The 27,471-nt window shown below is 44.8% G+C and overlaps 1 protein-coding gene across 15 annotated transcripts in view; it reads left to right on the forward strand.

Annotated features, from left to right (window-relative positions):
* The window catches only part of LOC114485055 (peroxisomal membrane protein PEX14-like), a 52,232-nt gene extending 26,215 nt beyond the window's left edge, over nucleotides 1-26,017 (forward strand). For 7 of the 15 annotated variants that reach the window (XR_003678509.2, XR_003678508.2, XR_008616696.1 and 4 more), the window contains one exon: nucleotides 25,200-26,017. Coding sequence is in view for 2 of the 15 variants with exons in the window: in XM_028485495.1 (XP_028341296.1) it covers nucleotides 25,200-25,379 (180 nt within the window). In the remaining 13 variants the exon portion in view is untranslated. The other 8 variants (XR_003678520.1, XR_008616693.1, XR_008616694.1 and 5 more) reach the window with 5 other exon arrangements.
* Nucleotides 26,018-27,471: the final 1,454 nt, after the last annotated feature.

Below are 27,471 nucleotides of genomic sequence, written 5' to 3' on the forward strand. Positions count from 1 at the left end.
AGGCACGCCTCCTAACCTCACCTCTCCAGCTTGCTCTCTGTCGTCTCTCTGAAAAATGGCGGTTAATAGAATCTGCTAATGAACAGAAGAAATAACTAGAAATAGTGGCAGATCATTTGACAGCAAAGTGGTTTATAACTTTTGTTTATCAAACGATGATGATTATCATTATTGTTATTTCTTTTGGATTTTTGAAGAATTCAGCCTGGTCTCCCTCTGAGCCCCATTTATAAGACAGTTTATTTCTTCCTTTGTACTGTCTAGGAATAACTTTATTCCAGTGAAATCCAGGTTTGTGGTTCTGCACCCCTCCCCAGCCCCTCCCAGCTCCATTTTTCTGCCTTCCTCTCTGCTCAGCTTCCATTTTCCTCAGCGGGCTCCGGCCGGTGGGGTATCCCCTGCTGACCAGACAGGCAGCGCTAATACCGGCTGGAGGAACGCTGCCGCGTTTGTTTTTGCAGTTCCTGGGTTTGGTTTAATGTACAATTGATTTTTTAAATGTATTTAATCATTTTTTTCTTACCTCATAAGGATTAACCTGCACAAACCTCATTTTATCCTAACTGTGGCTTTGGAAGGAAGGAAGAAGAAAATTGAGTTTCTCTAGCTTATTTTATTCTTTCCCTTTTTATTTTCTGAATGGCTTTTCCTGCCGAAGCACCTCAGTAAAATACAATGTATTTTAGTGGCCATTACTTACTCATTACTAACTGGTCTCTCCTGCTTCCCTTTGTCTGTGAACTAAATACAGGGGGTCTAATGATAATTGGTAGCTCTATCACAGACTCGCCAATTATAGATCAACAGGGAAGACAGCCCAGTGATGGTTTGTGGTTGGCACTGGCTGCCTACCCAGCAAGCTTGAGTTACCATTCTGCATCTGCCCCTGAGTTGGGCTTGACCAGATCGGTCCTTTCCTAACTTTGTACCGTGGCTTCCCTAATTGCATCACGCGGTCTCCCTGATGTACAGATTTCAACTTCATTTTATCCCTACGTGCGGTTTTCACGTCCACCTTGTCCTTTCTTAGTTCCTGCCTCTTTGTCATGTCTACACAGTATTAACGCGGAGAGGTTTTGTTTCTGTTTTCTTTGCAGCCCCCTGGTGCCTAGAATGGTTAGGTGGCAGGCTACAGATAAAAGATTCTCTTGAAACCAGCGGTTTTCTGTATAGTTTTGTCTGCCGAGTCCAAGTAAAGGCAAGTCTTTGTGGGTGCCCAGTTCAGCCCCCTTTTTGAGCGTTTATCTGATTTGTATTCCAGCTTATCCACTTTGCTCTGGCACAGGATGGGGAAAAGTTGCATCTCACTGTTAGGCTGCCAAGCTCTTGTGTAGGGCTGCTAGGTGCTGAAATGGCAAAGGAGTCCCTGTGCCGTATGGCCACATTTCCAAGCAGAATACATTTTTCGTTTGTTTGTTTCCTGGGTATTTCGCACCTAGGCCCCTTGCTGAACCCTGTATGCAGTGGGCACACATCCTTATCCCTCAGCTCCCAGCAGGAAGTAGGCACGCAGCACATGCTTGTGGCGCACACGTGTGTGCGTGCGTGCATGCCCGCGTGCGCTCACTTATGTAGATGGTGATGGTGAGCCAAGGGGCTGGAGTGCCCAGTTGCTGCCCGCTGGGAACTTAGGGTGCAGCATTCCCACTGGTACGCAGATGTTTAGTGTACCATTGCCACGTAGGCAACATAAAGCGGGCATTTTATGAAAGGGAACATCAGAGGAAACATTATGGCTGAGACCTTTATAGCCTTTCCATTATTATGGTTTAAATCTTGACAGTCTTTATTCACAGTGACACTGAGACCAGCAAAGACAGTGCTCACTCCCACCTCCCCGTTCTCTCTCTCCACATCCTGTTCTGTAGCTGTGATAGGCATCGTTAAGTGTGCAGGCAGCAGTGCTGCTTTGTAGTTTGTCTAGAAACAGCCCCTTTTGACTCAGAAGTTGGAAACCAGATGACTCACCATTCTGTTTGTTTTATTGCAACTGTCATTTCATAAAATGCCCTGAAACCTTTAAACTGTAAATGCCAAAGTAAGGTTTTCGTCTTTCTGTTTTTATTTTGTTACCTCTTCTGTTATCTGTGATCTTTTCTTTCATGTCTCTCTTTTCTCCTTCCCGTTCATAATTATTTTCCCTTTCATTTGTCTCTCTTTCTCCCTCTTTCTCCCCTGCACACCCCCCACCCTCCACCCGCTCCTTTGATGATGATCGTGATGGCATCTGTAGTTGAAGTAGTCTCTGCTAACATCATGATGAGTTCTCTCCAGGTTTACTGCCATCAGATTGAGAGTCTACACTCCCCAGTTTTTGTGTGTGGTTTAGAAGTGGAAACATCCACATACATTGAATTTTATAAAGTACTCACTGGCTTCAGCTCTAGAAGCTAATGCCATGTCAAATCGTAACAGGAACTCACTTTTTGTGATACTGCATTTTGCAAAATCTTGGGTCTCCCCGCATATCCATTTCCTCCCTTGAATCAGGATCACAGTGTGACTAAGATTGCTAGGCTTTCCTAGGACGGCCTGTAGGGTTCCTACACAGAATGTTGATTGCCAGGAGAGGGCCTTGATCTTATTAACCTTTTTCTCACCTAAGATGGCATTTACCTGGAATTCCTGAAGTAAAAGAGAGCATTCTTACGGCCTGGGTGGGGTGTCAGGATCTAAATTTTTAAGCACTTGAGCTCTCAAACTAGGACCTGTCGGATCTTTCTTCCTGCAGTTTCTGACACTGTGGCACTTGACTGAGTCACCTGATTGATGACATGAACATCATTGGGTGTTAAACACCTGGCCAGGGAAACAGGGACCCTCTGTGGATTTACTCAAAGGATGGCAGACAGATTGTGGAATTTTAATGAAGGTGGGGTGGGTCCCTGATGTTCATCTGCTTTGGAGCATAACCAAATCCCAGCATTAACTTCAGGAGTATTTGTGGGAAACCTGCACTGGTGTCAGTGGTCATATTCCACATTTATCAGATTCATAAATCCTACTGAACTAATTTTAGAAGTAGCTAGTTATAATGAAAAAGAACAATTACTTCAGATGCACAGGAGCCTCTCTTAAATGTTCCTTGTTGTTTTTCTTTTTCTTTTTTTTAAAGGCCTTTGGTCTCTTTGGGCCTTCAGAGTGAGCCATCCTCTGAATTCTGTGGCAGTAAAACTTCTTTCCTATATGTCTCTAAGGAAGGAGAGTATTTTCTATGCTGTGAATGGGGGAAAATATGATATCATTACAGTATTTAATAAATTTGATGGCTGTGAGTTTTAAACATGAGTTCTGTTAATCTGCAGGGCAGCTTTCAACATAGAATGCTGTGTTTTCACCCACTTGGCTCGATGTCTGTTTCTGACACAACCACTATTCCTGCTGCTGGAAAATAGAAAACCACAGGCTGTTAACTTAATACTCTTCCCTTCTGGGGCTAGGGTGGGAGCAGGGCGGGGGCAAAGCGGGGGTTCAAATCAAGATACTCTTACTCCCCACTGGAGAGAGATGTTCCCTCGTTCCAGCTGACAGTTTGAACAAGGATTCTAGAGTTTCTGGCCATATTAATTAAACCTCAGTGAGGGGTGCCCTGCACATTTACTCCTTGGGACCAGGAGCAGCCTGCCAAGTGTCTCTTCACAGGCTCCCTCTGGATTGCCTACCTATGGATGTCTTCTCCCTTCCCGGGCAGGGCCTTTTGGAGGAGCAGGAGGATCATTTAGTGCTTGTGGCCTGTTCATTCATTGGCTTCTCTACTGAGCTATCCAGCAGGGGTGCCAATTCTTCCATTTAGCTGACTATTATATAGCCCTTAAAAGGGAAGGGTTTATTTTAGCTGGCTGCTATATTGATTGCTATAGGGCCATTTCTGTTTTCACTGGCTGCTATATTGACTGGGAAAGGGAAAGGGGCCGTATTGCCGGGAGCTGTCATACTGACTGTTACTGAGAAGATCTGTATTTAAGCAGTACCAGTGTACCGGGATCTCCCAGGCAAGATATTAATGCTAATTCATCCGCTCACCCCCTGCTGTGAGTGTTATTTGTTTAAATCTGTAGATTCCCACAGCGCGTTTATATCCTCACTAGAGTGAGCTCAGCTCCCTGTAATTATTTAACATTATATGCTGATATAAATTGTAACAGTTAAAGAATGGTAATGAGTAGCCAAAAAAGAAAAGAAGAAAAAAGAAAGGAAACAGGAAAAAAAAAGAAAAGGAGAAAGTATATTAAAAACCCACATAGCGTATACATGTTATGTTTGTCGTGTATGTGTGTGTGTGTGTATATCTATGTGACATTTGAAATGGCAGAGTCAGATTCTGAAACAGCAGTGAAGTACGTCTGGCATCTTTTCTCCCACTCCCAGTTGATTTGTACAGTGTGGCTGTGTCCACGTATTGTGCACCTGTGTGTGTGCATGTACGCACGTGCTCATGTCGCCGCCAGAAAGACTGTACTGACGTGTGCTCTGATGTGCTGTTTGTACACATGTGCATGATTACATACTGTGTGTGTGTTCCATGTAGTGGCAAGAAACTTATCCATTAGCAATTCAGCTTCTTGATGAGTAGCTGATACTTCATTCCAGCTTCCATGCTGGCACAGGAACTCTGGGCCTGAGACCCACCTTGGGGAGAGCCAGGGGGAATGCTCAGTTGGGATGAACTCGTAGGCCATTGGGTGTCACTGTCGCTCTATTGTCTATAGTTGAAAGAGGGCTGTTACGCTGGGGAAACTGGATTTCAAAAGAAAGTTGTTTTTCTGCCTAAATGGAGGTGTCGTTTGTTTGAGATGTTTGCATTTTGCGATCCCCCGTTAAAAGTAGTTGTTCTGTTTTTGCCGTGCTAAGCTGGGCATTTTGATTGTTCCTGAAAATTGTGTGCTGACCGTGAGCTCTGTTTGGATATCAGCTGGAGCGCACCAGAGGAGGGCTTCCGATGAGCAGAAAAGTTCCACCTTATTTGGAAACCCACTTAACCAAGGAGAGAGGACCTGGGCAAGAGCTTTAAAAAGGTGGAAGAGAAATCTCCTTGCACGCCCGAAATTCGGCCGCCCTCCCGGCCCTCGCGGAGGTGGGAAGAGTGCCGAGCGCTGGTGGCAGAGGAGCAGGCGCGCCTCTCCCGCTGGCGGCTCCCGCAGCGTGGGGCCGTGCCAGGCTTCGCCACAGTTCCTACTGTGTCAGTTTAATAAATGCACTACTTAAAGCATGAAATCACAAAAGAAGAAAGAGAATGCACTTATTCAGACTCTTAATACATTAAAAATAAGGCATTAAAACTCGGACTTTTTTTTTTTTCTTCCAGAATCAATAATGAACAGGAAGGGTTGTAGACATTAACAGTCATGGACATTCAAACTCTTATACATAAATTATCTTAGAAAAATGCACATAAGACTTGAATAATGTAAATACATTAATGCATTTAATAATTTAAACATTAAAGAGCAAGGAGGAATTTGAGGCAGAGGCTGTTCTGAGGTAAGGGATTGGTCCTAGAACCAGTGTGTCCCAGGATCGATGGGTGATTTCCCCTTGAGACACCCTGGAAAGAGAGTGCCTGGCCGGCTGGTGTGAGCTCCCATGCCAAGACTCCCTGGACATTCCTGAACTCAGCTACCTCTCTGCTCCTTATTTTTGCATATCCTGACCTTCTTCCTCGATTCTTCGTTTTCTCTGGTCCTGTGCTTCCAATTGTTTGTTTGAAAATTAAATACTTCCACTTCAAAGAACAATGAACTTTGAGAATGTCTTGGTAGGAAAACCAAACCAAATTAAAAAATCCTTCACCCAGCTCTGGCTGCTTGTGGTTTGGAAACACGGAAGCAGTGGCTCCTACAGTCAGTCTGTCAGTCGTGCTCTCAGGCTGGAGCTCTACTGCAGCACCGAGGGCAGTGGATCCAGGCTGGGATATGCTGGTGGATTTGGAGCCAGATCTAGTGGGAAAGCAGAGATGGTGTGTGGTGTTAGCCTCTGGGGGTTGGCCATCACGATGGCAGGTCGCCGTGCCAGGAAACAAGACAGGCGCTACGGAGTTAGACTCAGCCATCAGTGATCATGCCTTGCTTTAATCTGAGGGTTTAACCATTGGGTAGACTGATGTTACTGTTTTTTTCCCCTTTCTTCCTAAACTGTATTCGCAATGGCAGAAAGTCACTGGAACATCAAAGCCCCCTTTCCTGGCAGAATACAGAATGATCAAATTTAGTTTTTGACACCTACAGTGTAAAGTCCCCTGGGAAGAACTAAGAAGCTAGGACAACACAACTCAGATTTCCATGATCGACCCCAGTGATGTTCTCCAGTAGCGCCTTAGCCTCGTTTTATAGCCCAAATCACGAATGAGAAACTGGGAAAACCTCAGACCGTGTGTTACTGGGTACATAGTCTGACAACTTTACCTGTAGAAGGGGTGTGTTTATTTGGTCAGTAAAACAACTGTTGCCCCACTGGGTTTGCTGTGGGCCTGAGGGACCCTTGAGAAACAGTTATCAGATGGTAGTGACTGAACCAAACCTGTTTTTATTATTGCCACATCCATTGGCATCTTCTACTGGATCTCAAATCTCCTACCTGAAACTTTACCTGGGGTCGTCTTGATTTGACCCAGGCCTTGTCTGTTCCGGCACCTGTGGCTTTGTTTGCAACCATTTCCAGTCTTTGTTATAGCCAAAGGCAGCCTCTTTTCCAGCGAACATGGTTACAAGCCAGCTTTTAACCACTTTCGGGAGAGTGGCTATAGGCTGTCCTGGCATGTGCAGCAGATACAGACAGCATTAGGCTGTGCTGCCCAGAGCAGCCAGAAGGAAAGCCAGTTCTTTAAAAAGTGCTAATCGGGTATTGGCTTAGAAAGGAGTAATATCAAGAATCAGTGAGGACCACCTGGGAACAGCTCTTGAGGTCTGTATATCGTCCTTGGGATGTGCTCAAATTTTTCTCCAGACCTGTGAACAGTATCCTCAGTATCATGACCCCTTTCCACCTGTTTTGCTTTAAAGAGGCATGGCTTTTCTTACCAGTTTTATTTCAGCTTTGGGATGCATGTCAATCCCAGGCCTGTTGTGTTCATTTCTTTTCCGGAGTTTTCAAAGCCCAGGCTGCTCCCTCTGCTGCTTGTCCAGCCTTGAACAGTGGCTTCTGCCTGCACCCTCTGCTTTTCATCCCGGCAGAGGGAAGAGAGTAAAATCAGGGGAGCATTCAAACCGGGGAGAATCTCATTCTCTTTGGATTTTGCTGGTCACACCCAGGAAAGCATCATTCTCTTCCTTTAAGTTCCAAGAAATGTCTTATGGCCTTAACTGCGTTACGGGCTTGTGCCGGATCGGGTTGTATGGTGGAGCAGGGTGGGGGCAACTTCGTGCTCCTGTTGGAGGTGCAGTGCTGGCTCATCCGGCAGAGAGAGCAGATAGCACTGATCAGGGGCCAGTTCACCCCTGTGACACATCCCTTATGCAGATTTCCTCGGAAGAGAGAGGAGTCAGGTTCATTAATTAAAGGAGCCTGGCTCGAGTGCCCTGTAATTATAGGTGCTAGAAATCTGAATTTTAAGAGGTCTGTGCAGCTGCATTTTGAAAAATGCAGGGAGGCACTGAGAAGTACAGGCTGTGGGCAAGAATGTGGCTGAACCAGATTTGGGAGGTTTGGGTTTTGGCAGAATTCCCCTTCAAATTCATATTTATTCGTCCTATCTTTCTATCTTTTTTTTTTTAAATGGGAAGCTGAAGCTCTGATTTTTTTTTTTTTTAAATGAAGGTTACACCCTGTGACAGAGACAGAGAGGCTGACATTGTCACAGTATGAAGCAGAAAGGAGTTGCTGTAAACTGGAAGATGCTTAGTTTTTAAGGAAGCAAAGGATATCTTTGGGCTCTAGGGATGCAGTGTCTGAAAAAATTAAATTTTTTTTTTTTTTGAAGTGAGTGAGGGGAACAGGGAGCAGAGGTTAACTGGGTGCAGGAAGCTAAGTCCGGGCGCATGTGGGACTCCAGTCCTGGTACCCACTTCTCTGCCCAGAACAGTGTCTCCTCTGTCATAAATCACTTTTTGATGTGAACCCAGAGGTACAAGCAGACAATTTTAGACCTTTTGGGAAGTCCTGACCTGTCCCTTTTCTTTCTCATTTCCTCAATTATTGGTAGCATGACCTTTTGCTCTGGATACTTTCTCTCTCTCCCTTTTCTTTTTTATTTTTCTGTATGATTTATAAGGTCTCTTTTTACTTCTTGTTAAAAACGTTTATTTCAGTACGTGACTATTTGCATCTCTGTTAATTAACCATGGCTCATTTGGGATGTGGATAGGAGTGGAGAGAGTTAGGATGAGTAGGGATTCCCTCCTTGCCTCCCGGAGGAAGGAAAGAAAAGACTAGTGGTGAATGGGGGCTTATCAAAGGCCTGTGTGCCTGAACACTCAGGCAGCTGCCACCAGCCTCCTTTCCCCTGATTGGCTTTGTCTCCTTGGAGGTATTGTAAGCATCCTCCCATTTCGCTGCTTGGACCCTCTGCCCCTCCTCTGGGGTTTGCAAGGGGCTGAGAAAAAATTTTTTATACAATATATATATTTTAAAGCATTAAAAAAATATTTATTTATTTTTTGCTGCATTGGGTCTGCGTTGCTGTGCGCAGGCTTTTCTCTAGTTGTGGCGAGCGGGGGCTACTCTTCGTTGCGGTGCGCGGGCTTCTCATTGCGGTGGCTTCTCTTGTTGCGGAGCACGGGCGCTAGGTGCGCGGGCTTCAGTAGTTGTGGCACGTGGGCTCAGTAGTTTTGGTGCACGGGCTTAGTTGCTCCGTGGCATGTGAGATCTTCCCGGACCAGGCATCGAACCCATGTCCCCTGCATTGGCAGGCGGATTCTTAACCACTGTGCCACCAGGGAAGTCCCTATATATATTTTAAAGGATACTCCTCTGTACTCTTACATTCTTGTATGTATGTTGGGAAATCTACTAATTGTGAACTCATAAACTGTGGAGGAGAACAGAATATCAAAGACTGTCATTGGTGTGTTTACAGTATGCAGATTGCAGTTTCAATTAGATTGAAACCTCTATTTAGCAGAGTGGTTTTGTGAAATAAATAACTTTTGAAGAAGGCCTACTATATATAATAAATACATATTTTTCCTTCAGTTGCTGGCATGGAGCTTCCTGCCTTCCAAACACTTGCCCTGAAATGCTGATTCAGAAGCAGGCAGCATCCTTGGTCTCTTTACAGAAGAAATGTTTCTCCTTTGCTTTCCTGGCACAGGGATTTCATCCTTGATTTACAGTGCTCAGCTTGTTAGCGCCAGCGAAGGGGAGCTGGTGTGAAGGTCATCATGTCTGTTTTGTCCTCTCAGAGAGAGAGCGAGGGGGGGTGTGTTTCTCCCTGTGCGCTTGCAGTGGTAGTCGTGGGGTTCAAGTGCCCCCCCCCCCGCTTCTGTGCGAGGAGTCGGTCAAAACTCTGGCGTCTCTCTTTTTCCACCCTCTGTTCTACCTGTCATTCAGCAGGGGGTGAACGATTTTGAAAGCCTGATTCAGAATTTCAGGAAGACTAGTGGCACACCTAGTAGAGAGCTTTCTCCCTACACCCCTTCTCGTGATCTTCCCCTTCTCAGGCCAGCTGTGACAAACTGACAGAAAATTAACAGATCGGGTCCTCCTATTAGGCGAGTCCCTATGCTGGAAGCCGCTCTGGCTTTATGCCGGTCCTTAGCAGCTCCGTGCATGTGGGTGGTGGTGCTCTAAGTGGTCCTAGCAGAGAGGGCAGTGAATGCTGTGGGAAAAGCAAACAGAATGCTCTTTGGAAGAGAGTACTTAAAAGGGAGAGAGGGGCAGTAGGTGCCCAGCTTGAAAGCACCTGGTGGAAATACTTGGACTAGCAGGGTTGCGGTCCTGAACACCACCGCCTGTCTCAGGGAGTGGTGAGCTGGGTTATAATAGGATGCCTAATTACAAAGAACATTTTGAAGGCCACTTAGTCCCAGGTCAGGCTCTGCATTAAGCGTGCTAATCCTTTGCCGTAACACTGGACTGGAATTGCAGAATTGGAAGTACGCAGTCTGTTGTGTCTCAGCTTTGGCTTTAAATATTTCTATACGATGCTGCCCTGTGTGGCTTTTTCTCAACTACGCAACTTCTCTTTGTCCTGTGGAAAGAAAAAATACATCATGAGAATATTTTCGTCTACTCACCAGTTACTTTGAAAACTACTTTTCTACTTCTATTATGTGGTCACTTTTCTCATCTTCATGATTTGAAATATTAACATGTAGGTAAATATAGTAACATGTAGGGGCTACACATAGGTTTTGGTCCTAGGACCTGGCATGTTGGAACAGAAAGAAACACCTAATTGCATCAAAACCACTCTAAGTTCATGTATGTGGAGCCCATCAAGCTGAAAGCATCCAGACAGCATCTGCTGTTATCAAATCACTCATGAGTCCAGCTAATTAAAATAAAGCTTCATTTTTCTGAACCATTGTTTGGCAGGAATTCGAAACAGGTCTAACCCAATTTCTGCGTGTTTATGAGCCTTTATTATATCAGAGGTACTTTTCTGTAAATGTACAGGGCAGCGTTAAATGAATTGATCCACGCAGTATCACTGTAGATGCGCTGTGGACTTGCTAATGATTTCCCTTCCAGCTTTCTGGTTTCCAGACATACTCTTTAAAGCTTTATGTTCTCTTTCTCTATCCTCTGCTCTTTGTCCTCCGCTTTTTTTTAAAAATTAACTTGAAAAAACATATTTAACCTTCTTTTTTCATTGAAAACAGGATATGCTTTATATTTGTTCCCTAATGAAGTTTTCTTTTCCATTTCTCTTTGTTTTTTTCTTCCTCTCTTCCTGTTTTTGCTCTTCTTCTAGGGGTTAGGATTTGCTTCTCTTTATTTCTTGCTGCTTTCTATTCCCTTCTTGTCCCCCTTTCTTAAAAAATTTTTTAAAAAATTTGTTTTATTTATTTATCTTTGGCTGCATTGGGTCTTCATTGCTGCATGAGGGCTTTCTCTAGTTGCAGCGAGCGGGGGCTACTCTTCGTTGCGGTGCGCGGGCTTCTCACTGCTGGGGCTTCTCTTGTTGTGGAGCATGGGCTCTAGGCACGTGGGCTTCAGTAGTTGTGGCATGCAGGCTCAGTAGTTGTGGCTCGCAGGATGTAGAGCACAGGCTCAGTAGTTGTGACACATGGGCTTAGTTGCTCCACGGCATGTGTGATCTTCCTGGACCAGGGCTTGAACCCATGTGCCGTGCATTAGCAGGCGGTTCTTAACTACTGTGCCACCAGGGAAGCCCCTTGCCCCTTATTTTTCTCTCTTCTTACCTCTCTTCCCTTTTACGTTTTCTTCAGTGCCTCTCCTCTAACCTTCTCTTTCTCCCTTCTCTCTTCTTTCCACCTCCTCCAATTTTCCCAGTAAAAGGTTTATACCTTTGTCTCTACATGCAAGTACAGATTAGGGCAGAAAATGGCTGCCTATGGGGGTAAAGGGATCTGGCTGTTGGGAGATGAGGTCAGCCTGTTTTGCTTCTCTGAATTTGCTTGCATACTTTATTTTAGGTTTTAAAAAGATTTTTCAAACCATATCTACTCTATAGTCTAATAATGCTACTTTGAAGATCAAAAGTATTATATAAATGCTAACTAATTATTCCTTGTAACACTTTGGTGAGTCCCTATGCAGTTATAGTTCCATTTTATAGATGAGGAAGCAGAAACAGGAAAGGTAACCAACTCTCTGAAACTTACTGAAGAAGTTAGTGACTGAGTTAGAATTAAGCCCAGGTTATCTTTGGCTTTGATTCTTTTTTTAAAAAAATATAAGTTTATTTATTTATTTTTGGCTGTGTTGGGTCTTCATTGCTGTGCATGGGCTTTCTCTAGTTGCGGCGAGCGGAGGCTACTCTTCATTGCAGTGCGCAGGCTTCTCATTGTGGTGGCTTCTCTTGTTGCAGAGCACGGGCTCTAGGTGCACAGGCTTCAGTAGTTGTGGAACGCAGGCTCCGTAGTTGTGGCTCGGGGGCTCTAGAGTGCAGGCTCAGCAGTTGTGGCGCACGGGCTTAGTTGCTCCGCAGCATGTGGGATCTTCCCAGACCAGGGCTTGAACCCGTCTCCCCTGCATTGGCAGGTGGATTCCTAACCACTGCACCACCAGGGAAGTCCCTGGCTTTGATTCTTGATTACCACCTTCTGGGAGTACTTTTTACTTTTCTCTCCATAAGGATCATATATCTTTAAGATGAGGGTGAGAGAATACGAGCCCCTCTGCCCTTCTCTTCATGTACTTTTAGCCTTCTAAAGTGTCATTTGTAGTCTTTAGATGTTAAATGAATTTCTAGGTAATTCCTGGGAAAGAAGGATGCCAAACCACTTATGGGCTGGTAAAAACTCTGTCCATTACAGTCTCAAAGCAGAGCGCTCACTTTCTCTTTCCAGCGGCTTCCAGTAAGTGGGCCCACGTCACACGCGCTGGCCCCGGTGATCATAGCATTGTAGGAAGCACTGCCATATTTGATTGAATTTAGCTATTCTGGAATGACGTGTGTATGAAGTCGTCTCTTGCATTACTGTGGCCTTTATTATTGCTAATGCATTCTGACATTACAGGTGTAGCCTTGGCTCCCCAGAAAGGGCAAGGCTGCTCTTACCGAGCTTAAGAGCATGAAACTGTTATACAGTGAAACGGGTGTTCACATTTAGTTAATAAGCAGAGTAAGGGAAATGCTTTTATAGAAAAGATAGCCAAGTGACAGAGACCTATCCTCATTCCTTACCCAGCATTATTTCAAAAAGTGGATCAGTTAGTAGTATTCTCCTACAGAAAACTAGAGTCAATGGATAGAAGGTTCAGGAAAGCAGATTTCAATTCAGTTTAAAGAAGGACTCCTGAAATGAATTGGTAATCTTTTAAGAGAGTGAGTTCTCTGTTCATTATAAGCATTTGAGTGGAGGCTCACTGATCATTTGTCAAGGTTGTTGACGAGGGGAGTCCTAGGTCATGTATGGGGCCGGATGGCTTTCCTTGTCCTAGATTATAACTGCAAAAGCAGCATCTTTGCTTGTTCTTCTTGGTTTTTTAAGTGCCTGGTGTGCTGTGTGGACCCAGTGAATGCTTAGTAACTATTCATTATTTAATCTTTGGCTTCCTGCTTCTTAACTAACTTGAATAAAAACTGTTTTTGTTCAGGTCAGGGAAGCCACCATCTCTGCCAGCCTCCTGGAATAAGTCACTCTGGATAGCCACGTTTTCCAGATGGCCATCAAGACAAAACACTTTAAAACTTTTGGCTGGGAATTACATAAAATGGGTTATATGCTTTCTCACGTTATTAGGCAGAGTAGACTATAATTTAATCCTGATGACTCAGTATCATCATTTTAGATGTACATGTTTATATTGTGTTGGAAGTGTAGCTCTGTTTTCAAAACCTGTTGAAATATAGATCTGTTGTGTATTTGCCCCTCCTCTGAATGACTCCATCTGTGCCGAATGACCCCGGACTGATAAACTTTTTGAGTTTTCTGTTTGCTTTTCATAGATGATTCTCTCCTGACATTTGTTGCTAGGCTTTTTTCACTATCTGGTCTTTGGTCTGTGAGTATCTCTTGGTAGCTGGCTCAATTCTCCTTTCTCATTTGCAGTTTTTAATCTTCTGTGATTTGGACACCATTTAACTAAGCTTGTATTCGAAATAAATAGTAAGTAATGTGAATAAATCTTTGCTATGTGTAATATATGTGGAATTTGTCATTTCTTTTTTGGCAGCAGCGATTTCTTCTCTCTTTCCCTCTCTCCTTCTCCTTCTTTGTTGGTTTCCTCCTTTTTTTGATTGGGTGAGATTGGAGAGCTGAGCTCCCGAATGGTTGGTTCTGGTCCTTGACCCTTGCCCATTTCCCTGGCCTAGGTATCATAGGCTGCCTGCTGGAGTCAACTGGAAATTATAAAATGATGCAGCTTGGAGGGTCCAGAAGGCCATCTATTTAAGCCCTTATTTTACAGAAATGAAGGACTCTGAGGCACAGAGTGGGGGCGTGAGGGGCCGGGTTTGAGGACATAGCGTCAGGGTTGGACTCGGTGTGCAGGTTTCTTGAGACCTGGCCCGCTTTCTGCCCTGCCACTCTGCCACGTCCTGTTCCCTGCCAACTTTGAACATTTATTTGTTTGGCTGCGCCAGGTCTTAGTTGTGGCACGCAGGGTCTTTAGTTGTGGCATGCGAACTCTTAGTTGCAGCATGCACGTGGGATCTAGTTCCCCGACCAGGGATCAAACCCAGGCCGCCTGCATTGGGAGTTTGGAGTCTTAACCACTGGACCACCAGGGAAGTCCCTGTTTCCTACAAACTTTGAGCAAAATGTGTGTGAATGAGGAAATAGAGTGTTTGTGTGAGGTAAAATCATGGAGGAAAATTCTCTGCTGGCTGTGGGCAGGTTTAGGATTAAAGTACATAAACCAGGGCTTCCCTGGTGGCACAGTGTTAAGAATCCGCCTGCCAATACAAGGGACACGGGTTCGAGCCCTGGTGCGGCAAGATCCCACATGCCGCGGAGCAACTAAGCCCGTGCGCCACAACTACTGAGCCTGCGCTCTAGAGCCCGCGAGCCACAACTACTGAGCCTGCACTCTAGAGCCCGCGAGCCACAACTACTGAGCCCACACACCACAGCTAGTGAAGTCCGCGTGCCTAGAGCCCACACTCCGCAATGAGAAGCCCACACACCGCAACCAAGAGTAGCCCCCGCTCGCCGCAACGAGAGAAAGTCCGCGCACAGCAACAAAGACCCAATGCGGCCAAAAATAAATAAATTTATTTTTAAAAAAAAGTACAGGGCTTCCCTGGTGGCGCAGTGGTTGAGGGTCCGCCTGCCAATGCAGGGGACACAGGTTCGTGCCCCGGTCCGGGAAGATCCCGCATGCCGCGGAGCGGCTGGGCCCGTGGGCCATGGCCGCTGAGCCTGCGTGTCTGGAGCCTGTGCTCCGCAACGGGAGAGGCCACAGCAGTGAGAGGCCCGCGTGCCACAAAAAAAAAAAAAAAAAAAAAAAGTACATAAACCAAAAAAGGCTTCTGTTTGTTGCAGTGTTTGGCTGTGTTTGCACTCAAAGCTGATATTGATATTGTAGGAGAAGCTTTAATCCTTTCATTCAAATTTACAAGAAATGCTGTTTCCTTTTAGTTTAAAAAAAAAAAAAAGTCCAAGAGAGCATTTGATTTGAGTAACCAAAAGTCTAGAAAATGTATCCGGGAGTCCTCATCAATTTGGGGCATAATGAAATATAAAAAATACTCAATAAAAGCTCCTTTATTACTTTAACTGTTTAAATGTGGAGTTTTTAGCCATCAGGTTAATGTTTTGGTATCATTTTTTTATTTGATTGTGAGCACTTTTCCAGGTAGCTCTGCCACTAGAGCGCTAATCAGATTCCCACAGATGAATGGTGCTAGCTGCAGCCTGACGTCACCGCATTTTTGCTTCGACATTATTTTATTTGGTTTTCCTGTAAAAGTTAATAACTCTGTGTCCATGTGTTTAAACAGGCAAGAAGAGAGAGAGAAAGGACAGTGAACAGAAAACCATGAGTGATGTCTCAGGAAGCTTTTGCCAAATTGAGGAGATGTAGGGATTTTTGTGATCTCAGGGTCTTTCACCCTAGCACAATTAGGGTGTGGAGAATGAAGAAGATTGCAAAGCAAGATGGTGATTCTTAATCCTTCCGATAACGAAAAGTGAACCTCTCTCTGTTTCCCAGACGGAGCTGGAAGGAATTAGAAATGAGTTCCCATTGATTTAGAGGAGGAAGAGGGTGCTCAATAGGATGGATTTGCTTAATGGTGGAAACTGTTTAAGTTTTGGGTTAATTGTAAGTAAAATACATGCTCATTTTAGGTGACCAAGATTGCTAGCAACATCAGATGGAGGACAGAAAGACCTTCCTTTTTATCTTCCTGTTAGAGGTAGGAGACCTGTACTGAGAGCCTCATGGCCAAGATGGCTCTGGTGTCTAACAGGCCTTTGTTGAATCGTTTATTTTTAAAAGTGTATTTGTTTATGGGAAGCTGTGGTTGTTGATAATAGGAATGTTTATGGTGTTTAGTGAAAGGTTACTGAATGGTTCAAAGCCATGATGATTACCATTTAATTCTTTTTGTGTGCAGCGGATTTTTTTGCTGAGCTAAAAATTTCTAAATTGGGGTTTATCGGAGGAGGCGACTGGACTGATATCTCTTGATTTAGATTCTCTTCCAAATTTACATCTTGGTGCCAAAGACAGTCTGTGGGTACAGATCTGACAATGGGTACAAGAATCAGTTCCACAGTCCTTATCGCAGTGCCTCTGAAAGATGTGTAAAAAGCGATGACTCATTCGTCATCCGTGTCAGAGGCATGGCTTGTCTTGCTTCTCTGTGCTACACTCGTGTGGATGAGTTACTCCTGAAGTCGGCGAGAGAGGCCTGACCCATGCTAGATACCCTTTTTTAGACAGTTGAACTGGCCACCAGCTTACTTCATACGGATGTGACCCCACTTGCTGCCAGAGCTGGTTCCCCTGATCTTACTATCTTGGCAGAGGGTCTGTTTCTGTGCATTCCCAGGGGCCAGTGTGCTTGGTGAAGAGGACGACTTTCCCCTGAGAGGAGCTGATTTCATGGGACTGTTTGAATAGAAACAGTTTCTAATTCCTGTCATCTTACTGTAAATTTGAAGATTTTTGAGTGCCAGCTTTCTCTCTATTCTGAATCATACTTTTGGAACTCCTACTCCTAGTTTTTCCCTCAGACCATAGAAGAATCTAAGATAATAGCAGGAACCAGGACTTGGTGGTCTTCTCTTAGTAGCAGATCTTAATCGTTCGCTTTTTTTCTGCTTTCTAGAGGATCTGAAGACGATTTAAAGGCTACCCACATTTGTCATTTCCAAGTTTTTTCTTGCTATCTTTTTGGATTCGAGCTGTTTCTGAGCTGTGACTACTACTTTTTTGGTATTCAAATCTATTTTTTAACATTTAATCTTTCTCCAACTTTCTTGTAGGATGTCTGGTAGGAGTGCCATTTAGCAACTCCTCAAAGTTTTAGGTTTTTGCTCTATGTGGGGTGATGCTAGACAGAATTCCCTGATCCAGAGCTTATCTTCCTTGGAATCCAGGAGCCCATCTTGTTGCCCTCAGAGCAGAAGGTGCTCAGCCATCGTGAAGGGACCCCGCCCTGCACCACCTGGTGGTCATCTATTCAGCGTCTAACCCCCAGTGATAACTTGACACGTGAAGGTGTCACTGTCCATCTTCATCCCCTTCCTAATCATCCCACATCTCAATAGTGCATGATTAGAGAGAGCTTTACCAATCTTTGTCTGGCCTGACTTCAGAAGAAGTGGGAACTGAAGCTTCGTCTGCTGAGCATGCGAAGGTGCTGGAGTTTGGGAGAAGTAACCTTCAGAAAGCATCAAATTCAACGTGTGGTGGAGAGAAGGGATTAGGAAGTAGAGGCAGTGGTATCATTAGGAAGGTCCTGGGCACTGTCTGCTACATATTTTTAGTGTTGGAGTCACCAGCCACCGCCACTGAGTGAGCTCACAGTTCTCCTAGGGAACATCTTGGACACTGAGTCATTACATTCCTTTGGAGTGATTCAGCTCAACAGCTTGACACCTTCATTAATTTTACAACATGAAGCCTGGGTGCTCTCTGCTTCCTCTTTAACAGTGCAGGGGAATTAGAAGAATATGGAAAATACAAAAGCAAGGGAAACTGGAAAAAGGAGCAGGCAACGCGCTGTTGAAAGGCACCGTGTTAGGAAATCAGACTCCTTGCCTTTTCTTGGTATCTCCTGGGACCGAGCACCCAGCTCTTGCCACACAGTGCTGGCACACAGAAACCTTTTTCTTTTTGTTCCTGGCACACCCGCCACCCCTCCAGCTTGCAGCCAGCTCGTTTGCCTTCTCTGCTGAGGTCACTGCTACCGTGATCCGTGTATAATGGCATTTTCCTCCTCTTTTCAGTGTGGAGGCTATTACGGTTTCTTCTCTAAACAGGACTTCAAACAATTTGCTGCCAGTTGGATTTCAAAGCTAAGGAAAAGGCAAATGTCATCCTTTTTTTCTCTCCTCTTTGGGTAACTGCTTTGTTGGTTGCATCAGAAATTAGAGGGGCTGCTATCTAAATTCAGGTGGGGATGCATGGGGACAGGCATTTAAATTTGCTTTTCTTTCTCCCTGAAGGAGAAAGTCCTTTTCCTTCTCAACCTTTCCTAAAAAGGAACTTTGATCTTCTCAACCCAGAAACAAGGGTTTTTATTTCCTCTACGGCAAGCATGTGCACTACAGCGCTTTCCATGGCGTGGTTACGGTTGCCCTCTGCATCAGCAGCTCTGCTTGTCAGGCTTTGCTACTCAAGCACCAGCTCCTTTGGGCTGCAAGTCGGCACCCAGAGTACTCTCCAAAGTCACCCTTGTGTCCCTAAAATCACTGTCACTTGATATTAGATAGTGCCTGTTGGCTTAAGATGCTCTTTATTTCCACATACATTTCTGGAAGAACTAGTTTAATGAGATAACAAAACAATGACATTCTGACAAGTAGTTCATGCAGTATTTTAAACTAGGGCCAAGAAGAAAAATTTACGTGCAGAGATAGTTCACTTGGAAGGGTAGTTTTTGTGCATATGACGTTGCCACTCTTCATAAAGGCTTTTACTACATATATCAATGTGTTTTAAGAAGAGACTAGGGTCAATAATGCATGCTGTGGAATTCATGCAGATTTACACAATAGACCTTAACAAATATTGTGTTCTATCATGTCAACTTGTGCACTTCTACCAGAGATATTTTATTTCTTTAATGTGAAAAACAAAAGGACAGAGGAAAGTAAAACAAAGGAAATTAGGGCCCACAGCTTAATTAGTATAGGGTTGTAACCCAAATCAACAATGGGAAGGATACAATGACAAAACCCAGGAAATTCCAAGTTGAAAGAGAGGCTCTTTCCGTTAACTCCTTGAGCGCCAGGCCACTCGGTAGCTCACTGCTCACCCAGGTGCAGGAGGCTGGCTCAATTAAAATTCACTGTCTTTATTTTTGAGCTTCCTGGCTTTTGTTGACTTTCCCCTCTCCTTTTCCCCCCTCTGATGTAAATGAAACATACCTTTGGCTGTGTGTGTGTGTGTGTGTGTGTGTGTGTGTGTGTGTGTGTGTGTGTGTGTGTGTGTGTGTGTGTGTGTGTGTGTGTGTGTGTTAATTGTAGATAAACGGGCGAAAAGTACCTCTTGATTTTGTAACCCTCAGAGAAGGAGAAAGGGGGAATAATCCCTGTCACTGTCATCTGTTCATTTTTAATGAGCAATTTTAAAAAATTGAAAATAAAAGAGGAAAATGAATAGGTGTTGAACCAGCCCGTGATATGTAAATGCCAACTAGTAATTACCTAAAACCTCAATTTTCATTCTGTTTCATCTTGCAAAACATTTCATTTTCGCCGAGTGAAAACACTTCGTTCGGGCTCGCGTGACGGCTAGGGGGCACTTTGGCTCCGCGCTGCGGCCGCCTCGGCACGGCCGGCTCAAGGTTATTCCCCTCTTGCCATTCCAGTGGCTGTGCTCCGAGCGGGCGTGGTGCCCTCCCCCCACTCCCACGAGTCTGGTTTTGGGGAGCCTTGTTCCTCCTTGTCCTTGCAGAGGATCGTATTGAATTTTGGCTGATCGAGCCTTCCTCTGCATATTAACTTTCCCCTCTTACCTGCCTGCTAGACCCTCGGCTTCCCTGAGTTGCATTTCACACTCTGAGAGCAGCTTTCTGCCAGACTCCCTTTCTCCCTTGGAGATTTCAAATGCAGCAGTCTCTATATTCTGTTTATTGCTTCCTCTTCTTCCCTTTTTTTTTTTTCTTTTCATTTTGGCGGCTGGGGGCAGCTCTCCTTGACTGCAGCTCTCTTGACACACTTAGAAAGATGATTCTGACATTTCTTTTGCGTACTTATAGGTTTTCTCTTATTCTGCTTTAGGATCTGACACCTTTTGGATGTATTCGTGCAGCATCTTGGAATGTGGCTTGGGGATGCCCCTGCTTCAGGGTGGTTGCCCTCCCCACCTGTTCCCTACCTAGAAAGAGGGCAGGTAGACGTGAGAAGCAACGGTGAGCCTGGCTGGGACTGTCAGCCGCAGATAAGAAAGAATTCTGGATGCAGAAAACCAGAATTATGTTGTCCTAGGACCCTGGATCCGAGAGTGCTTTGCCTGGAGTCTCAAGGAACACGGCCTCTTTAGTGAGATATATAGCGTCATAATTAGCCCGTTGCATTTTTTCACGAGTGCTAGCATCAGCGTTCTACGATGTGTTTCTCTGATTAACAGCTGCTTTGCAACTATTTCCTTGTGCCACCGATAACCATATTTGTCAGGGAACTCCTGACAGAGTACTGATTTCTTACTAAAACGCAGCATTTCTGTTTGAAGAGGGTTCTCTCATTCTAGGCACTGCCCGGCTTTTATAGTCAGTCCTTGTTAAACCTTGAGTTGGCTTTGGTCTAACGCTTGTTAACAGGATTCTGGGTATCTATCTACTTCAGAGTACGAGCGTAGGAACCTTTCACGGGCAATTTAATCTTCTCAGATGCGCACGTGTGGCGCTGCAGTGTTGGAATGGGGTTTGGGGCCCGCGTGTTGGTCATTTTCTTTTGCCCTCTAGTTGGGATCTGTCTGGGTTAAAAAGGACTTGGGTTTGGTTGTTAGTGTCATTAATTTTTGAATATTTTTAGTATTTTAAAATGGCTAATGAATGCTCACATTTTTAGGAGATAGATGTATATGTAGCACACAGGAGTGCTGGAACTGGTGACATTCCAAATATGTGTCACTGGAGACAGTGCATCAGGTTTACGTGTCAGATGCAAAGTGCCAAGGCTCCCTCCAACCCCAGGTTCGTTATTAGGCAAGCTCTGTTCTCCCGGCCCCCCTTGTGCAGAAAATAAAGTATGCGTTCTGGAGATTACAGTGTGCAGGTCTTTTGTAGGAGAGTGGAAAACACCTAGGAAGCATCTCTTCAGCGAGGACTGTCAGGAGCCACGCTTCTTCTCACCAGGGATTACTTACCCTACACAACGCATTTAACAGCACATAGTTCATCGTAGATAGCGCCTGAGTATTCTGTATTCATTGATTTTTACAGTTACAAATCCTGGTCTCTCAAGCACAGATCTCTCTCAATTGGCCAATCATCTTGGATCCAAAGGTGTTTTTCAACCTGAAGTCCCCTCCTTTTTTCTTGGGTTACTGGCAGTCACTCCAGTGTAACCACTGCAAAGGCAAGGATTTACTCCTCTTTGCACCTTGATTTATCTCTAGCTTTAGTGGTGAACGGTGAAAATTAGCAAATTTCCCTAAAATTGCGGAGTTGATGGTGACAGGGTTGTTTTATTTTGCTTTTTGAAGGAGGGAGGTGGAACAAAGGGTCACAGGAATAGAGGTGATGAGAAACTTTGCTTCTGTTTTCTTCTGAGTTTGTCATCTTTATTTTTATGAAACCAGCTACTGGTAGTTCACCATGCACTCATTAAGAACTCTCTTAGTGCAAGAGAAGGGGAAAGGAAGGCCAATTCCATATTTATCACAGACTCAACAGCAAGTGGCTCCAACAATGGCATCAGGTGCTTTGCACCAGAATTTCCCCTGGCTTGCTGCACTCCCACAATGTGTGCAATAAAGTTCCCGCCTCCGTTTTACATCTTTGACATTGAGGCGGAAGATTTGGCCTGAATTTGTGTAATTTAGTTGGGCACAAATATAACCCATGAATAGTCACATTCATCTCCTAATTAGAAAATCAAACGATAGTGAAGGACAGGCAGCAGGCACCCCATCATTTCACCCAACAAAAGCGTGTTGTGTGTGTTGGACCTTTGCAGAGGGAAGAGTCAGTTGAATTGCTTCATGAAGTTAATGAAAAGTTTCCAACAGTAGTCGAGTGAAAGATGCAAACCGAGGACACTGTCAGTTATCTAGAGCGTTCATATCGTTGCAGTATGGAGAAAGGTTTTGGGAAATCTTTTACCGTCTGTGTGCGAATCATAGGGCTTGTAAAATTCTACGTTGGACGGGCCCTTTTCCGCCCTATTGAAGTGCCAGGTCCTTACAAGGAGAGAGGAGAAGAGTAAAGAGCAGCTGAAGAAATAATTAGCGGAAGGAGAGCGGTTTTCATATCTGGGTATCTTTCTTATAAAGCACATTATGTTGAGGCTGTTAGTTTGGATGCTTCATATTTTTGCATCTGGCATAGTGATATCGGTGCTGTTAAATATGTGATTTGCCTGTCGCCTGCTTTTTCAGACAAAGATCAAGAGGAACGTAAACAGGCCCCAAATATACTTGATGTAGGTGTTCGGCAGTATTATTTTATATGGCTTGAAATTAGTGAATGGAAACTTTAAAAGAAATTGTTCATATTTTTGCAAGTTTGAAGTGTGCCGGGACTTTGTCAAATTCCCCTTAAAATAAATACGTCAATTTCACCTCCCTTCCAAATTCATTTATCTTGCTTTTTTAAAAGGTGTTTTCTACTTTACCTGATGTTTAAATTGGATTCGCTCGTTTATGCTGTTCTTTGCTCTATCCCCCACGTTTTTCTTAAATGAATTACTAATGACAGAGCACTCCATCATTCCCTCTCTACAGCCACTTTAAGGAAAGCATGGTGATCTAAACCTTTTAACCTATTAAACATGATTTTTCCCAATTGAATCAGACCCACCACAGGTGTAATAACTAATCATTTAAACTACACCTGCTATTATGTATTTTTAAGCCATTATGCGTGTTGGATAGATGATAATTCATGTTTATTGCATTGTCCGATGGATCCGTTTTGCCTACACTAGGCTGATTAATGTATTTAAAGAAATAAGAGATGCAATTTTTAAAAAAAATTGATGGAATGCGCCAAGCACTGCATTGAGTGCACCATTAAACCCATCAGAACTTTGCTCTCTGACCAGAAATGCATATACCAAGGACTGTATTAAAAAAGCAAGGTGAAACCTGTGCTTTTTAGTGGTGGGATTCTGTTATCTTTCTCTGTCATGGAAAATTTTGGAAGGAGGAAGGAAAGGTTTACGCTTCTACCGGTGAATGTCAGGAGCTATGCTGTCAGCATCTCTGGCTTAAGACCTGCTTGTCCACAGTTCCTCTGACGCCTGGGACACGTACCAGGGCGCGTGGAGCCTGCCACACGATACAAATGCCCTCGTCGTCTTGGGCGTTGAAGGTGTATTTTTTCTCCAGGTGAAGAACAATTAACCCCGAGGCATCTGAGCTGTGCAGATTGGCCTTGACCCCGTGGGGCCTGGGGCGGTGTAACTTGTGGCCAGGCCTCTCCTCCTCTTGTTTTTCTCCTTCGCCACTTCCCCTTCGCTCTTACCCCCTTTCCGTTTTCTTTCGCCTTCCTTTCTGTTCCATCTCCTCTGCTCGTCCATCTGCCTTCTTCTCTCCCGTTCCCTCCTTCGCCCCACTCCCTTTCCTTTTTCTCTCTTCTTTCTTTCCCCGTTCCCATCTCTTCGTTAGAACGCGTCCGTTTTGTTGATGTTTGTCAGATTTTTCTTGATTTCGGTGCAACCTGAGGAGATCTGGTCGAGGGGCTCGGGGGTGCTTATATAGTCTTGGGGTTCTAAAATCTTGAACATTGATTTTTCTCTAGTCCAGAACTGGTTGGTTGTCACTGCAGTTCATGATGGTGGGTAATACACTCGCAGTGTTGGACAGATTCTAACCAGTCTCAAGGAGCACTCGTGTGTCTTATCACTGACAGGCCCAAATCTGCCAGTCTGGGTACCTGGTCTGTCCTTGAGGGAGAGGGTCTGAGGCAAGCCTCCCATGGAGGGATCCCAGGGAAAGTATATAAGGGAATGGCCGTGAAGTTTTTTCTTTCTGATTTATCCTATCTTTTGTTACCAGAGAGGTCTGTCTGGTCTCAAGATTAAATTCATATAAAATATGAAGAGGAGATTTGTAACTTGTGTTCCATTTATAGCCACAGTACTTTCTGTTTGAATCTCTGTTCAACTGCTGCCCTTAGTTTGAAGGATCTTAGAAAACTTCCTTATATTTGGCCCCTTAGAAATTTTTTCTTTCAACAACTTATGAGTGAACTGCAGGACCTGTTGACTTTACCTGTACCTTGCGACTACATCATTCTTTTGGTTTTGATGAGATAAATAATGCCAGTCATCTACAATGGCCCCTTTCCTATCAGGGGGCAGGTTGGCATTTCCCACCCGTTGGACTTAGTGTCCAGGGTGGAGAGCAGACAGGCGGCGTGCAAGCACACGCTTCGTGTGTGCTGAGTGGTGTGAAGGTTAATACCATCAACGGTTTTCCTTCCATCCCCTACGTGGCTCATTCGTAGGTAGGAAGATTTCATTAAATAATATCATTACCAGAGGTAGGTAGATAATCTGTCGGTCTGACAGCTTGTAGCCATGAAACCCCAAACTTTGTCCTTTGAGGGCTCTTCAGAATTCAGCTCCATTGAATAAGAGGGACCAGTGTGAGTGGCTCTGTGTGTTGTGTCTTCCAGGAGCTTTCCCAGCCAGTGTGTGCTCAGCGCTTTGCCAGTCTCTGTCTCTGCAGCGTGGTCTCTTCCTTTCAGACACTAGCAGCGTAGCTGGGGAAGCAGCCTGAGCATTAGAAGACAGCGCAACTGTGTCTTCAGTTACGTGGTGCACACTGTAAGCGCTGAAGCATTTAAGAGAGTGGGGAGACCAGAGATGGCTTGCTTATTTAGGGAAGGCTTCGGGGAGTTAACACAGCCTGAGGAAGGGCTGTGCTGCTGCTGCTGCTGTGTGTGTCATGTTTACACAGGTAGAGGCAGGAAAGGGAGGCCTTCTAGAAAAAGGGCATGGTGTGGGCACAGGTGTAGTGACGTGGATAAGCACGGCCAGGGGAGGGCTACCTGCTGAGGAGTGTGAAGAATCAGCTTGAACAGGGAGAGCAGGGAAAGATTACCGCAGCTCTGAAAAGCTAGGCCGAGGGGATTAGATTTGATAGAACCAGATACAGGAAGCCAATGAAGGTAGGGAACCGACATAGTCTGTTATTTAAGCAGATTTTAAATGTGAGAAATAAGTGGTTAATTTGACCGCAGTATTGTGCTTATTTCTGTGGACCTGGGATAAACTTTTAGGATTTTTAATCTTGAAATGCAGACTACTGACGTTTACTTTTCTTCTCTGTTTTATCTCCCCTACCAGATTGCCACAGCAGTGAAGTTTCTACAGAATTCTCGGGTCCGCCATAGCCCACTTGCAACCAGGAGAGCATTCCTTAAGAAGAAAGGTACAGGTTCCCCGTGGCCTTGCGCAGTGGCCTGCGCAGAGGGGCTGGGGGAAGGGCGGATGGAAGCCACAGTATTGATGAATGATCTCCTATAGCTGTCCCACTGTTGTACGGGTCGGGGTGAGGGGAGCCCCCCGGTGGGGATGCAGCTTCTTTCCTTACAGTAGAGCAGAGGTGATAGGATTCAAATAATTGTGAGCGCCAGACGTAAGGCCAACAACCTAGCCCAGGACAGCCTGGCACAGGCAGCGTTCAGCAGCAGAAGAGGTCCATGGATAAGACTGGGGAGGACTCCTGCTTTCTGGTCTGTTCTTCTGATAATGACCCTGGCGGCAGAATGACTGGCTTTAGGTTAGGAGGTCAGCTACTTCAGTAAAGAATGAGGAAGAAAGAAATGAAGGACGAGGGAGATGAGAGGACTACACAAGGTCAGGTTAAGATCAAGCTTGGGGTCAGTCTGATGTACGGATTGAAGTGGTAAATTACTGGTTTTATGGTATTTCTGTAAGCAGGGATTAAATGGATCTTGACAAATTCAGTATTGTCCAAAGCAGACAGAATCTATTTTGGTCTTATTGAAATTTAGGACATGTTTCTCTTTTTTGCAAAATATAAAAAAAACCCAAATCAAACAAAAAAAGAAATCTGACTTTTCATTCTTTGAACGTTTAATTTTCTGGAAAGCTAGGAAGTTGTTTAAAGGCCCTTAAACACCATGAGGGAGGGAAGTGAGTTTTCTCCACCCCCACTGAACAAAACTCTTTCTCCTTAAGGAACTGGAATGTTGGCCTCCAAATTCTGGGTTTTGAGCTTTAAGTCATTAGTGGCTGGAATAGAAGACAGTGTGGTTTGGTGGTATTTCTTAGGTCTGCTCCACGGTATCCCACTGAAGTGATGCCGCAGAACCTGGTCCCAGGGCTGTGCTCGCAGGGTTTGGGCAGGATCAGCCCAAGCATTTCATTCACAGGCAGCTGTTTAGAGGCAGCCTCAAGGCCGGTCCCTGTGACTGAGTTGATGATGAGGGCTGCTGGGCGCTTCCTGGCGGCGTGATGCTTGCCCCCATCAGTAAGAGATTATTAAAATTTGGAGTGTGTTGGCCGGCCCCCTCCGCTCTGCAGCCATCATGCCGTAAAAGAGTTTTTCCTTGAAATATGTGTACCTATGGGGAGTAATTAATCATAAAAGCTTAGGGATTTCAGCTCTCTCATCAAAGCATTGAAGCTGGGGAAAGCTGAGCCTAAAAGCTGTGCTGATTACCCAGGGTAACCTGAGACAAAATCTATGGTTGCCGAGAGATCCTTCGCCCCAGTATATTGTGCAATATTATAACTGCCTGATCTTCTCTTCCACTGACAATGACCAGTTATTCCTCATTTTCTCTCAAACGCAGCTGGGTTAGAATTTCATTTGCAGAAGGTATTTAGAGCAATTTAGAGACAAATGTCTCTGGTGTTTGCTTGGCACTTCCCCGCTGCAGGCTTTGCTGAGCAGTTTGAGTATCAGGAGCTCCATCTAATCTGTTTAATTTTAATAAATCCCTGACTGGGAGAGGGAGAGAAAAAAAGAAAGAGAGAGAAACTCTGGGCCAAATAATACTTCTTTTTACTTAGTTGGCTAATAATTACTGTAGAAACTGTTCTGTAGAGTTATTTGTTGCTCCTTAAAAAAAAAACCCCCAAAACAGCAATCAATTAATTCAACTAAGAGTGTTTACGCTGCGCTGAGAACAGAACAGACAAAATCCCTGCCCTCTCAGAGCTTCAGTTCTACCAGGGGAAGGCAGACACAGCCAGTGCTGTGTGGGAATGGGTTGCGCTTCTCAGTGGGGTGATTAGAAGGTGTCCCTCGGGGAGGGTGACATGGGAGCAAAGACCTGAAGGAGATGGGTATTTGTTGGTACAGAGTGGGCAGAATTGCTTCCCAGCCCTTAGTGTGGTTAGAGTTTTTAGAATTTTAGGCAGCAGGAAACTGGAGAGACATCCTACCTTTCTTCTTCTAAAGAGAGTTTACCCCACACTCAGACCTGGAGTCACTGGACTTAATCACCCATCTCCATTATCCTCTAAAACGCTGCTTCAGTCAGTAATCATCTGCTTCCGAGTTGCATCCCAGTAGGGTAGGTTCTAGCGGGACCTTTGCTGGGCAGAGAATTCCAAGGTTTGATCGGCATCTGGGGAAGAAGAGCCC

This window comes from Physeter macrocephalus, unplaced genomic scaffold (genome assembly GCF_002837175.3).
Source record: "Physeter macrocephalus isolate SW-GA unplaced genomic scaffold, ASM283717v5 random_421, whole genome shotgun sequence".
NCBI lineage: Eukaryota > Metazoa > Chordata > Mammalia > Artiodactyla > Physeteridae > Physeter > Physeter macrocephalus.